The sequence below is a fragment of the Gambusia affinis genome, linkage group LG06 (assembly GCF_019740435.1).
Source record: "Gambusia affinis linkage group LG06, SWU_Gaff_1.0, whole genome shotgun sequence".
Taxonomy (NCBI): Eukaryota; Metazoa; Chordata; class Actinopteri; order Cyprinodontiformes; family Poeciliidae; genus Gambusia; species Gambusia affinis.
Genome location: NC_057873.1, coordinates 13,552,332 through 13,566,958, shown reverse-complemented (window position 1 = coordinate 13,566,958; position 14,627 = coordinate 13,552,332). Strand labels below are relative to the sequence as shown.

Below are 14,627 nucleotides of genomic sequence, written 5' to 3'. Positions count from 1 at the left end.
TGAATTGACATGCAGAGCTTTAAATCGATGAATTTGATATGGTTTGTTTACAAGTAGAGGAATTAGTAAGGGATGGAATGTTAATTTGTAGGACAAAATGTCACTGAAATACATGTTGTACTGTGACAGACTGGCGACGTGTCCAGGGTGAACCCCGCTTCTCGCCCGGAACGTTAGCTGGAGATGGGCACCAGCACCTCCCAACCCCACTAGGGACAAGGGTGTAAGAAAATGGATGGATGGATGGATACATGTTGTAAAAAAGTAATTGAGAAAGTGCTTAAAAGTTGCTGTTTTCTTTAAAGTGCAGGATTAGGTTAGAGCTTGGGCTTTGATAACTTTAAATAATTGGGTATTGGTTTTCTGCATGCAAATACAATGAATGAAAACAGGACCCCAGGCCTGCACCCAAATCACTCTTTTTTTAAAGCTGACCCAAATGACACATTTCATAAATTATTGTCTGATGGTGTAGAACAAACGGAAAAAAAGGTGCAACTGCCTCTAGATTTTACAAGTAGCTGGTGTGTGTTCCTTAGAGATACTGGAGTAATCAGAATAGTGCTGTTTTGTCAGCTTTCTACAGTTACATGGGGTTGTTTCTATTTCAAAGAATAAAAAAAAAAACCCTGCTGCAATCTTGATGAACACAAACCACTTGCCAATCATGGCTCCAGTTGTGGCAACTGATATGTCAGTGTAAATATAACGTGCAATAATCAAAATAGTTTGCAAAGCTCTTATCAAGCTGTTAAAAGACATTCCCTCACTCGTTTGCCCTTATCATCTGCAGACTAGCTGCTGTGTTCTGCTCAGATAGTTTGTTTGCTGTCTAAATTCAGACAATGATGGATTCTCAGATGAAATCAGAGAAAAAACTAATTGTTCAAGTGGTTAAATATATTTCAGCTTTTTAAAAACTGCTAATTAATCCAAAAGACTTTGATGTAAAAGGCATTTAATCTTATTTTTGTTTGGCATAACCCAAGAAGCTTACCTTTTCCCATAAAAGAAAGTTATGAAGAGGTCATGTACTTGAAAGGTCAACGTTGAATTGCCAACATTAGCAGTAACATCCAGAATCTATAATGTTTGAGATTTCACAATTGCTCAGAACCTAGATCGCATCTTATAAGTTGTTACATATTTGTTTCAGCATGTTTGCTTGAGTAGCTGCAACTACTGAAAAAAGGAATGCAAACTAATATTTGTGTGCATTATTGTACAAATGTACCTACTGTGCATAATAAAATACAAACTGAGAAGTAAGGTACTTTACTTTCTGTTGAGGAACAAGTAAACACATGCATTGAAAGAGGAAAATCCAGAAACTTCTGATCATGAATTTGCTTTCATAAACATTCTAGAGAGTGGAATGGCTGCATGGTGGATCTCTGAATTAATGAATTTCAAGTCACATCTTTCTCCCTGAAGCAACTATGTGGCATGCTGGAATGAAAAAAAAAAGTCAGTCCTCTGAGATCAGACACGTCTCCGTCTCTACTGTGCCATCAGATCCGATCAAATCCAGATGTGCATCAGAACCAAGCCTAATCCTCAGAGCCATATTGTTATGATTTCACTTAATATTTTTCTTTATTGTTTTTTGTGTGTGTGTTTACTCTTCTAAAAATAATGTGAATAAATCATTATTAGGCACTTATTAGTGTTGACAAAATTTTATGACTCTTCAAAACAATGACAGTTAAAGTCAAACCCATCAACTGCACAGCACAAGCTTTGGTTTTAAGACATTACGCAAGGAGCGCGTGTAAACCACATAATGTCTTGGCCTGCTCTGTGAGTTTCTGCGAGTTTCTGCGTTTGTTTTCTTTAATAAACTGACATTGCTCCAGCAGCGCCGAAGCACAGGGGTCAGTTTAGTTGTGACCCCCCCTGCTTCTGTTGAGTCTTCAGCTGTGGAGGGAAGCCCAATGCTCAGACATGATGCACAGAGTCTGGCTCAACAGGGAATATAGATGTTCACAATCATCTGGATAATAGACCTCTGATACCAATTTACATATAAGGAATCATGGGAAGTTAGGTGAAGACTTTTTTATTTTAGTTTTAGCTGAAAGCATTTGCTAATTAATACTCACTGCACTTGTCAAATTATAATCTGAGTGGACCAAGAGTTCTGTAGCATCTTATCTAACAGCTTTGTGAGCATGATTGAACTGATCTTAACATCAACAGGAAGCTACAGCCCTACATGAACTGTATACACAAACTACAGAGGATCCCAGACTGTGATATGACTCATAAGTGCACATAATTGGTGTAAACAAAAATACACAGGAGATTGGAAATTTAACTTCACATGTTGCTGGGAAGGGGCTTAACCCTTTTTTGCTAGCTATTGTGAATGTGAGATCATATAATTGAGATGCTATTTCTATCTTCTTACATATATGTTAAAGAGGTACATGTTCATCTTTTACCTCTTTCAAGATAATGACTTTTGAGGTTGTTTGTGTCTATGGTTAGCTTACCTGTCAAAAAATGAGACAGACACTTGAGATTCTGACCAGATGGTCAAAGGTTGGGGCCGATTAGAGAAGTGTGTCAGTTTTTATTGTCAGTTGATCTCTTTATGCATCTGTACTTCCAAATTGGTCATCTGAGTTGAGTTGATTAATGCTTTTGTTATTGGGAGGACCACCTATCTTTAATCCAAAACAAAAAAACAAATTCTGATTCTGATACTGTTGCTGTCATATGAAATAACATATTTTCTTATATGTGAAAAGAAAGTGAAGTAAAACTTTTTGTTTGCCCACATTGACAGGAGGCGCTATCAGTGGTGAGTGAAGACCAGTCCTTATTTGAGCCTCCATACGCTGCTGCTGCCCCTCTCCCCAAAACAGACATGACTGCATCTGGCACACAGGACTACAGCCAGACCCACAAAATCAACCCTTTACCCCCACAGCAGGAGTGGATCAACCAGCCTGTGCGGGTCAATGTCAAGAGAGAATATGAGCACATGAACGGATCCAGGTATGAATACAATGACTTACTGTCCCTCTGATATCTCTTTTTTTTTCCATTAAGAATCAGACACATCTGAACGTCTACTGTTATCATTTTACAGCTTTTAACATCTGATATATTTGAGTGGGGAAGCTTAGACCTTTAATGTTTGATGCCAAATTCAATTGCTAGAAAGGAACTCAACACACAAAATGTCTGCTGATGATGTTTCAACAGGTCCAAGTCTGATTTGTTTTTGTGCAGCAGGGAGTCTCCCGTGGACTGCAGTGTGGGTAAATGTAATAAGCTGGTCGGGGCTAATGACACATCTCAGATGACCTATGGGAGCTATATGGACGAGAAGAATGCTCCTCCCCCCAACATGACCACCAACGAGCGGAGAGTCATTGTACCTGCAGGTAGGCAAAGGGGATGCTTTATAGCTTATGGGCTAAGGGGTTTATTATTTATGTCATCATGGTGAATGTGGATAATTTTATGAAGGAATATATTTATTAATCAAAGGACTTTTCAGTACTTTTTAAAGGAACAATTCTGAATGAAATGGTTTCATTTCCAGTTGTTTGGTTATTGGATTATGACATTATAACATAATTGAAAGGAACATGGTAAATTATATGTTTAAGAGGTTTTTCAGAACCTCCTCCCTTAAGTGAACACTTTTGTGTGTTAAACATTAAAGACATGCCTTTTGAGCCAACAACAAATTTGTCTTAATTTAATACTAAAAAAAACACATCAGTAAATTTGTACTGTAGTACTTAGAATAAAGTGTTTTAGAAGCTGAAAATTGTAAGGCTGAATTGTATTTGCTCAACATTGTGGTGTCCAACACACACTCAATAGAACTGGTGAAAATGAATAGGTTTTAACTTAGAAATGCTTTCAGGAAATAATCATTCCTTTAATGATAATTATTTGAATGAATGTGTAATAATTTTAACAGAAGCAGCAGAACCACTACCATAGATTTTATCAAACATAGATTATTTTCTTTTGTGTTTTTATGCTTACTGCACCTATCATTCCTAAAGAGATTTAAATGATTTATTGATTAATTTTAACAGCAAGTATCATACCTTTGTAACTATGTCCATTTCATGCCTTATATCTTCAGACACAAAAGACATAAAGCCTCTTATATCTCTTGTGCCTGCCACATATTGTTTATTTTATTTTCTTCCAATGCATCTACTATAATTCTACTTTACTTCACATAATGGGTATGTGACTCCAATATGTAATAGCTACAGGAGGTTACTCGTAGTTAATTTGATTAGTCCTCTTTCATACTACTGAACTGATAAATGGGTACAAGAAACAATTACAATAATGTATAATACAACCATTTCAGAAACTATTATACCATTGAGTTCAACTATGCATGAGATATGTGTATTTTTAAGACAATTTATTTCTGTCTTTTTTGGAAATACTGAAATATTGGCAAAAAAAGGTACATTAATATGAGATTTTTTGTAAATTTGCATGGAATGTTTTTATGGGAACCAAAGGAAGTTTAGAAAAGAAAAAACGCAAAATCATGGGTATAAAAAAGGATTAAGAATTGGCAAAGGGCCAAAATGACCAACAATAGAATAGGGTTCACAAAACAAATTATTCTGAGACAGAAGGGGGCTCCCAAGAGCCCCCTTCTGTCTCAGAATAATGGTGTGGAGTCACTAAGCAGGAACAAAGTAACCTGAAGTTTCAAAACATCTCTGTTCAAAAGTTTCATGATTCTCTTATTTGTGTGTTTATCTCTAAGCACTTAAGTCAATAAACTTCTGCTTTCTCCTGTCATCTTTCCTCAGATCCATCACTGTGGTCTCAGGACCATGTGCGGCAGTGGCTGGAGTGGGCCATCAAGGAGTATGGGCTGATAGAAATTGACACATCAATGTTTCAAAACACAGACGGCAAAGAGCTCTGCAAGATGAGCAAAGACGACTTCCTCAGACTTACCACCCTGTACAACGCAGAAGTGCTTCTGTCTCATCTCAATTACCTCAGGGAAAGTAAGTGTGCTTTGTTATCTTTGTGTAAAAAGTCAAAAAAGAAACAGAACAAAAACAATCAACAGGAATGTGGGACAGTGAAGTATAAAATGCTCACAGGAAAAAATTATTCCTATTTGGTTGACGGATAAAGAAGTACTTGGAAACAGTTAGAAAAACTTTGAACTGTTTTATGTGCATAATGCTAATAGACTGGTATCAGTTTATGCCAGAAAATGAAAATCATTAAGTGAATGGTTTCTTTTCATTCGTATTTTTCCTCATCTTTTAGACAAAGAATGAGGATAAAAAAACAAAGTTTTTATTTTCCAAGTCAAGCTGGAGAGAGCAAATGATAGATATTATTTAGCCACTGAACTACACCAACAATGAACAACAGAATGGCTTTAGCTGGAACTAATTTCTCCATAATGGTGCTCCTTCTGTAGCAGAAATGTGGAAACCAAGACAGGTTTCTTTCCCCTCTCGAAGATAACCATCAACTACATCCCCCTCGCTACATTTCGAAGCGCCTTTATTCCACATTGTCCAACAAAAAAGATGAAGCCCAGGTGCATTGCCTCAGGAAGGCAGTTCGGCCTGTATGCTCAACACAGCAAAGAACGTTGATCTGCAATTTTCAGTGGGGGCAAATAAATATGAGTCCCTTACCTTTGAAGAGTGCTTTGTTGTAATCCAGCTTCATATGTTTCATTGGAAGAGCAGAGTCAGTTTTCTGAGGCTACATGCAAATGACGTTTTGATATAAGATGTAACATCTGGTGTGGCTGTGGTCTGAATACACATTAGTTTGTAGCTCAAAAATTTGGAATCTGTTGCTTTGGACAGTGTGAGTTTTTTTTTGCAAAATATGCAAAATATCATGACAGCACATTGGGTGGGGTGACTGCTAGCTCCACTATATTTAAAATTTATCATCTAAAATTGCGATGGACCTTGATGTGATGTAATGGGAACTGTATTCTTTGGGTGTCAATGGTTTTCTCTATGTAGAGCATCTGGGGAGAGAGAGAAGGAGAGACGGCTAACATCGGTATAACGGACTCATTGTGAGGCACTGTAGCGGGTGGATCTGTCTGACCGCTACTGGGCACACTCTGCAAAGCAGTTTTCATAATGGCCACTGACTGCAGGATTTAGACACCAGCTTTGGATTGCTGCATTGCAACCCTGCCCATCATTGCTCTTTTTTTATTTAAACTTTGTGTGTTTTGGAGACAGAAGGGATGTCTTGGGGTTCTCGCTCACTTTCCAGTTGAAAATTAACTTGGATCCTTCCCACAACTCAAACTGATGAATTCTTTTAAGCCAGGACTGAAAGACCTGATTTGGAGATAGAAAAAAACTGTTTATATTCTTAACACCAGAGGCCTAAGGGAAAAAAGGAAGCATATTAGTAAATTAATGTTTTACAAATTCCCAAACAAGACAAAGACTCTGATTTAGATACTTAAGTAATTCTCATTTCTCCCCTCACAGCACAGACAAACAATATCATAACTGAGCCTTGTCCACAAAATAGACCTCTGGGTTGAGTCATGAGCACTTGAGCTCAGATAAGATTCCAAAAGATGAAAAAAGGGGAAAGAAAAGGGAAGAGCAAAGCCAAATCCTGGAAATATTAGTGATTATAGGTCATGTATGTCAAGCTTGGTTCCAATTTACTACTCTCAAATATTAGCCCCAATCCTCCTTCAAAATTTCATAAACATCTGTCTCTACCATGTGTGGATTTGGTTAGATTTTGTGAACGTCTGATTAGCATTCCTCTCAGTCATTAGGACTCTTGGCAAAAATACAGAGAAGAAACCTCTCCACCCTATAGAATAACAAAACATTCCTGCCACGTCATGCGCAGGAACATTCAAACACCCACGCTGATTTGACCACTGGCACGAGTCGAACATCTGTCTGGGTATCCAGCTGCTGATAACAAACAAGACTAGTTGGCTGAATATTATTTTGGCCTCATTCTTAGTTACTTATTTGGATTTTTATAAGGGACGGCTGCCCACACCCCCAATGTGCTTTCAATTTTGAGTGCAATTTGAGAATTTGTTCAAATTAGTCTGTCAGGGAGGGACCGTGGACTGTTTGCTTTATCGCACCCATGTAGGTCGGTTTGATACCACATGTGCTGGAAGCGGAGCAGAGCAGTAAACCTCAGACAGCAAGAGACTGGATCTTCTGACAAGGAGAGAGCAGGGACGGAATGGGAGAGGAGAAGCCAGATGGGACTAATAGCAAGAAAACTGCAAATTGATCAGTTGTAATTCTTAAGCAGCATCAAAGCAAACGCTAAATGAATGCGCAGCTCCATGACAGTTAACTGGTATGAAAAACAACAGCAGGTTTTAAGCATGAGAAAGTTATATGGCAGAACTGAAAAAAAAAAAAAAAAAAAAAAGTATTTCCAGTGCATGGAAATGGTTTGAAATGGCTGTGAATGAAAGTCAGTGGAGAGTAGCAATAGTTCTGTTTCCCAGCTGTCGCCTTTGCTTGTGTGCCTGGATGGATTTACAGTGAGGGAGTCAAGACTGAGAAGCAGAGGGAGAGGGAGAGTGATAAGTCTGGGCTTCTTGCACCACTGCTGCTGTTCACTTCAGAGTGGGGTGGAGGGGGGACATTCTCAAGCCCTCAATAGTTTATACAGACCATAAACATCTGGGCTCGCAGGCTGAGTAGGGAAAAAAGGAGGTCTGGAGAGTTCACTCTCTCTCCACACAATGTCTCCCTCACAACAATTTTATTGAGCTCCCCTTGCATTAGTTCTTTCTATTGGCAGATTATCACTGTTGTGGAGGGGTTCAGCAGCCTGGCTGCGAGCCCTGTACTGTTAGCTGTCTGCTGTCAGCCACCATAACAAAGCAGTCTGTGGCTACTCGCTTGCCTCCTGGGGCTCAGGAATTAATATGCATTAGCATTAGCATAAATGGATGTGGAGCATATGCTGAGAGCCTTCAGAGGAATGGAGTGGTGAGAGGAATGGAGTGCTGCATTGCTGATGATTGCTGCTGATATGTGCTATACAAGTAAAATTGATTAATTTGATTGATTAATTGATAACTTTCTCACATTTTGTCAAGCTACAACCCGACCTTTTATGTACTTTCTTTGGCTTTTATGTCATAGACTAATACAAAGTGGATTATAATTGAATATCACAAGCAAAAATACACAGGTGGCTATATTGATCCAATGGCGTGTTCAGTGTGTGTTGCAGAGTGTAGAGGTAAATGGTCGTGTTGTGATAGTTTTACAGTTCAGCCATGATCTTTCTCTTGACACTTCTGAGGCCTTCTCAGTACAGAACTATTCATACTGAGATGAAATGAACTACCCTTGGACTGTGTTTACACAATTGGTTGCACCAGATTGTTTTTAGTGGTGTTCTTTTTTCTTCTATAGAAAAGATTTAATACATGCATAATTTTTATTTTCAGGTCAGTAGGGAAACTTGACACTCTTTTCAGTACCTTTTTAATTATGTTTGCGGTGTTAAAAAGACAAAATGTAAAAAGTATAAATGATCTGAGTTGGTCATATCATGTCATATAAACTTGTTACTGTAGCCATTCAAGGTTTTTCAGCTATTCAGGGTCAAAGATGAATGGTCGTACAATTGTGCATCGGTGTGCAGCCATTTTGACGTGTATAAAGTGCAACATTGAGTTAGGGACTGTGGCCATCAACAGCTTATCTGAATTTAAAGTGACAAAACTCCCTAACAAAACAAAATTTCAAAGAAGGTAAAAAAAGTCAGAAATTAGCTAATTACCTCTCATTATCTGATTATGAATTTTTGTACATGTCATAATCATGTTTTGTATAGACCATAGACCTATACCAACTTGTTCAAGGATTATAGATCTCCTTTAACAAAAGATTTGAAAGGAAGCAGTGTGGAGGGATGAGAGACAGATTTTGGTGTTTTGGCTTCAATCCAATAATATTTTTGTTTCAGAGCTTGACAGTGTGTGTTTAACCATATGATGAGAGGTTTATGTACCATGCTCCCAATATATGTCCTTCTTATGCACTGATATTTCCTGCTACCAATTCCTTGTCCTTCAATGCACTTTCTTCAGGGGTTTCACAAAATATTCTGTAGTTTTGAGCAGTTTTTTATTCAACAAAAGAGCTAGATGCTTCAACAAATTTTGCTAGCTGGTTTGTTATTTTGCATTGGAAATATGTAGATTATGTCAAAATTTCTTCTGAAATGAAACCTATGTAGCAACTGCTGTACTTGCACCACAAGTTGAGAACCAAGAGTTTATAGATTCAAACACTTTATTGTTTGACCTTTATCAGGGGGTGAGCTGTGTTGAGGATAACTAATAAAAACAAAAATAATAAATAATTAATAAATAACTATTACTCAACAGGCTTTAAACAATCTGTAAACACTTCCTTTTGTTAAAGTGTGCAATCTTTTGGAAACCTATAGATTACTTTTCAAACTGCAAGTTTAGGCATTTCAGTGTCAGCTTTATGGGGAAGTTATTGCCTTATTGCTGTATATGTATTTGAGACAAAGGTTGAGTATCTGGGAAAGGAAAGTTAATGTCTTTCCTACAGCAGATTATTCTCTTGCTGCCTTCATTTAGTATGAATGACTTTAGTTCAAGCTAACAGATTTCCCAAGAGGGGCCAAGACCAAAGAAAACTTCTGACTTTTTAGAACATCTTCAACCTTAATTATTCAGTTTTTTGTTGAATGTAACACTGGCTTTTCTTTAGTCTGATTTGAAAGCTTGCTCTTTTCTACATGCATGTTTCACAGAGGATTATCATTGGTGGTGCACAAATTTATCCAATTCGACATGTAATTAATATAGGGCCTCTGTGTTCATTGGATAGTGCTAACATTATGAAGCCTTAAAGGTCCATGAAGTAGTTGTTGCACAAGTAGTTGTTTAAGATGGTAGAAATCGTCCTCAGTATTTGTCCTGTGCTGGCTGCTTATAAACCTTTAACAGAATTTCTCTTGAAAATCCTGAACTATCCCTTTAAATCCACTTCTTATCCTATGTTTTTGGAGAAAAAAGTTTAGCTAGAGTAGCAGAGATGAAAACACTATTGCCAAATTTGTAATGAGGCTGAAGAAAAAGCAAGCAGTGTGTGTGAAAATATTGAATAATGATCTTAGTTTTGCCAGAGGCTTTTCTTGAACTAGTAAAAGAACATCATTACTTTTTTAATATGTTATACATATTTGAGTAATAGCCTTGGTATTTAATGTATTTTTCACCTTCATGCTGGTATAAAGTGACTTTTGTCCTTCAGTGCTTAAATAATGGCTGGAGCCAGTTTGCCCTGTGTGAGGTGGTAAAGGCTTCAACACTGGGAAATGTTCAGTACATGTTTAGAATAATGGCATCATGTAGTATCACAGATTAAACACTGTGTGCCTTCTATGGGAACTGTGCAATGCAAAATTAGGTTTGAGAAACATTATCCTCATTATGAGCATGTCAAATTGGAGAGCAAGAATTTTGAGAGAACCATCAGTCAAAGAAAGGGGAGAAAAGCAAATTGTTTGTGGATGTTATGTAATCTAACAGACTCTGAACAGATGTGGCTGAAGACACAAAGGGAGAGTGAAGGTTTCAAAGGCTGTCCGGTCCTCCCGTCATGCTGTCAGATTACCAAGACATGTTTGTTTTCTGAAAGAGGAAGAGGCAGTGCAAATAAATAGGCAGCGCAGCCAACTTTTCCCTTCACCGAGCAGTCAGCTGTGGTCTCTCCCCCCTCTGTCTCATTCACTCTCACTCTCAGCTGTGCAGCGGTCCTGAACTTCTCTGTGGGATGGTTTGAGGTTTTCTCTGCAATGCTGCCGGTTTGCCTGTCTGGGTCAGCCCACATATGTGGCGCACAGTAGGAAAAGGGTTAATACTCCTTTCCTTCTCCTTTCCCTTCCCTTCCCTGCCCATCTGTTCCGTCTTTTCTCCTATACTCTCATTCCAAAGACACTGGTTTGGTGGCTCATTTGCCTGGGTGTGCTTACACTGAGCGTGTGGAATTATTTTTGTATGGGGAGCTGCGTTTGATTGGTGAGGAGGGACCCTTCCCTATACAATAGCTCCCCTGTTCTAAGGCCCCCAGCTTTCTAAACTAGACCCAGACCCTTGGGGGTGCCATAGAGTAGGTAGAACAGGGAGGGGTGAGGTGTGGGGAGGTTAAAATGCATCTGTGGAGAACCCCACTCGTTCACCTCTGCAGTCACCCCCTAAAAAAACAGACTCCTAGCCTGCCGCAGCAGGCCTCTTTACCAGCAGCAGCACACACTATGCAAGGATCCTGCATCACATCTCAAGAAAACGGCCCATTCCAAGTGGGATTTTAGCTCTATTTGGACTCAAGGTTGCCTTTCATATCACTCCATTCAGAAAGGGTATCCTTCCCATGCTCAGTCATCTCAGTGTTAATTTTTGGCTTGCACTCACTTCGCAGTAACTGCTCTTGTGTTTTCTCTGTGGATTTTTTGGGTCTGTTTTTCCACTCGCTGATTTATGCCTCGGGGCAGCTAAAATTAAGAGAGCATTTTGGTGCCGCCCAGGGTGCCTGTGTAAGTGGAGGAATGTGGCGCAGAGTTCTGCTCCATAAGGTGAAGTGAATAGGCTGCCATATGAGGACTCTTGCCTCCCAGGAGGAGTAGTTGTACTGGAAAACGCTCAGAGGCTCTGAGGGGGTTTTCTTTACATTTTTAAGGACCTCAAATCTGGGCTGTATTTGATTTACTCTGGGCTAGATTTACTTAGTGCAAACACTTTTTATGTTATTTTCTAATGAAAAGCAAGAAATGAAGGAGATCATATGAAATGGACCTGAGATTTTTGCTGCCACCTGCTGGCAACTCTGTTATACTTTTCCATGCACAGCGGTTGTTTAAATATCCTGTTAAAAAATAACATATTGAAGCTAAAATGCAGGATTTTGTTTTCTTTAAAACTCCACTAAATGTTTGTGTCTGTTTCTTTTCCTGTATTTTAAACACCTTAATGTTTTATCACTGTGAAATAAGTCGATTTTAATGTGTATCTTCTCATTTTACAGGTAGCTCATCATTATCCTACAATACGCCATCTCACACCGACGCATCACCACGTTTGGCTGCCAAAGAAGGTACGAAGGTTTTTCTAATTCTATTGCCATAGATACTGATCTATTATCTAATTGTGTGCGTGACTTGGTAGGGGGAAGACCTGTGCGACTGATAGAGAAATGGATTGAACGGATTAGACAGTGTCAAAAATTTTTATTTGGGAATTCAGATCACAATTCCTGCCAGTGTCAGTGATGCACATAAAAGCACAAAAACCCAAAGCACTACACACTTTGGAAAACAGCCCACTCACCAGGACCAAAGCGTATGCAAAGGCTGATTGCAAAAGACAAAGCTCCAGGCAGGTGCAGCTTTTGTGTAGCTAAGGTGATACGAGCCAGGAGATTGTGCTATTCAAGACAGCTACCTGAATGCTGTGACAACAGAGCGAAGCCTAGAGATGGAATAACAGAATAGCACTATATTAACAAACTAGGCAAGAACAGAGTGCTGAATAGCTTTTTCCACAGCAACAAAGGGGCACAAACAGACTTCAAATGCGGTGATTATTCGAAGAAGGGCTTGTGAATGAGGCTGTTTACTGGAGGAGCAGGCTTCGCAGACAGGTGCTGAAGCAACAATGTGTGCTTATCGCACATGACAGACGAGGCTGGACGACTGCCTCGTGTCAAGCTGGAGTGGAAACGAGTGGATGTGCGTGATTGACTAAATGGTTAGAGACTCAGTTTGTAATATGATAGACTGTGTATTACATGTTGTATTTTTGACCCATCTAAAACTTAAAAATACAGTTTGGCGAGGACGCAAACATTGCTTTTTTTTTTTTGCAATGTTTGCGTAACTCAGGTTGTATTAAGAATAAGCAATTTATTTCTTGTAAATGTGACACGGAACAGCAAAACCTGGAATAGAGCAGAAACAGAGGAAAAATAACATAAACACCATCATTTTCTGAGAAAATAGCAAATAAATCCCTCCCCCTATTCTTTAAATAGTAGTTTTAGATTTTTCACAAAGGTCAACTTTGTGTTTGAACACAGCTTGTTGACAGAGTAAATCTGAGCTGTTTCAAGGTGTGGAGGACACCCATCACGCATGTCACTTGTGTCACTTGTTCAGTCGGTAGTTATCCTCTTACATGTGATCAACAGAAATCAGTCTGACCCCAGATTAGATCAATTCTTGTGACGTAGGTAAGCTGATAACTCAGAAACAAAGGAGTAAATTTCTGAAGTCTAAAATGACTCAAGCCTCAGATGTTGTGTACCAGTTTTAGTAAGTATTGTATCTCATATGTTCAAACCACATTACTTTAGAATTATACCGTTTCATTCCTCTAAAATGGTCTTCATAGCATTCATGTTGACAGCTTGTTATATCTTGCTGATAAGTCTGATCCAGTTTATGAGACATTGTCATGATTAACTGCTTGGCATGTCTTTTGCAAAGATATATAAAGGACAACTTATCCTTTTCAAATCACCATGCAGCTTCTAAGATGCCAACTTCATCAACATAGATCTTAAAATGCAGATTTATGCCTGCTGCAGCTTGCAACAGGCAAGCTGATGATAGCCGAATGCTTTTCTTTTCTTTTCTTTTCTTTTTTCTTTTTAACCCACATTAAAAACCATTCATTCATCCATTATCCAGCACACTTATCCCTTGTGGGATACTGAGGGGTACTAGTGTCTATTTCCATTTGAGTTGTGCAAGCTACTTTTCGTACAAGATTTGTATTTATCAACATGTCATTGACAACATTCAGAAAATTCCACATTTGAACATTCAGTTCAATTTAGTTCAGCACTAATTCACTACAAATGTCATCTTGATACACATATAGAAAGTAAGAAAGATGCAAACCTCATTTTCCTCTACAACACATTAACCAAGTTAGGAAAACAAACAACTTCTTTGGTTTTTAAACAGTTGTGTTTGAAAAAATATATTATGATTTTTTTTTTTTTTTTTTTTTTTTTTGCTAGTTCTTCTGTAGCTGTTTTCAAAATGTTGTAGAATGAGTCAAGCCCAGTTCAGAGTGACTGTTCCTTTCCTCTTGATGGCTTTTCACCCTCCAAACATTATTTTGTGCTGACACAACTGGAATAGGCACTGGCTAAATATCTGCAAAAAACCCCAAAACAAGACAAGAAAAAAAAAAAAACTGAATTTACATCGGCTATAGAGTGTCACCACCAGAGACGATAGAAAGGACTGTAATAACACTGATAGCCTCTCTCACAGGATGAAGTGCCCTATCAAGGCAGGAGCAGAGGAAATACTAGCTCTGATAAGTGTCAGAGAATGCCTTCTGCCTCTTTCTCTATCTGACCCTGTGGTCAGAGTTACCCGGCTGTGGACTTGTTCTTACGCAGCTTCAACCTAATAGACCAGTGGGCAGGCCAGATAAGATTCTGCTCTGTCACCCCCTGACCCTGGTCTTCCTGGTTCTCAACACCAGGTATTTAGACTGGCAGGAACAGTGGGTCACTCCCTTCGAGAGCATTTCCCTTTCACAAGAGGTGATTGCTATAATGGGC

General features: G+C 38.8%; 1 protein-coding gene across 5 annotated transcripts in view; it reads left to right on the top strand.

The window, feature by feature from the left end:
- Window positions 1-14,627, top strand: part of fli1 (Fli-1 proto-oncogene, ETS transcription factor) — a 37,710-nt gene that overhangs the window by 12,027 nt on the left and 11,056 nt on the right. For 3 of the 5 annotated variants that reach the window (XM_044118690.1, XM_044118692.1, XM_044118694.1), the window contains 4 exons: window positions 2,792-3,003; window positions 3,241-3,395; window positions 4,812-5,015; window positions 12,075-12,143. In XM_044118690.1, the coding sequence (XP_043974625.1) occupies window positions 2,792-3,003; window positions 3,241-3,395; window positions 4,812-5,015; window positions 12,075-12,143 (640 nt within the window). The remainder of the gene's footprint in view (window positions 1-2,791; window positions 3,004-3,240; window positions 3,396-4,811; window positions 5,016-12,074; window positions 12,144-14,627) is intronic. The other 2 variants (XM_044118691.1, XM_044118693.1) reach the window with 1 other exon arrangement.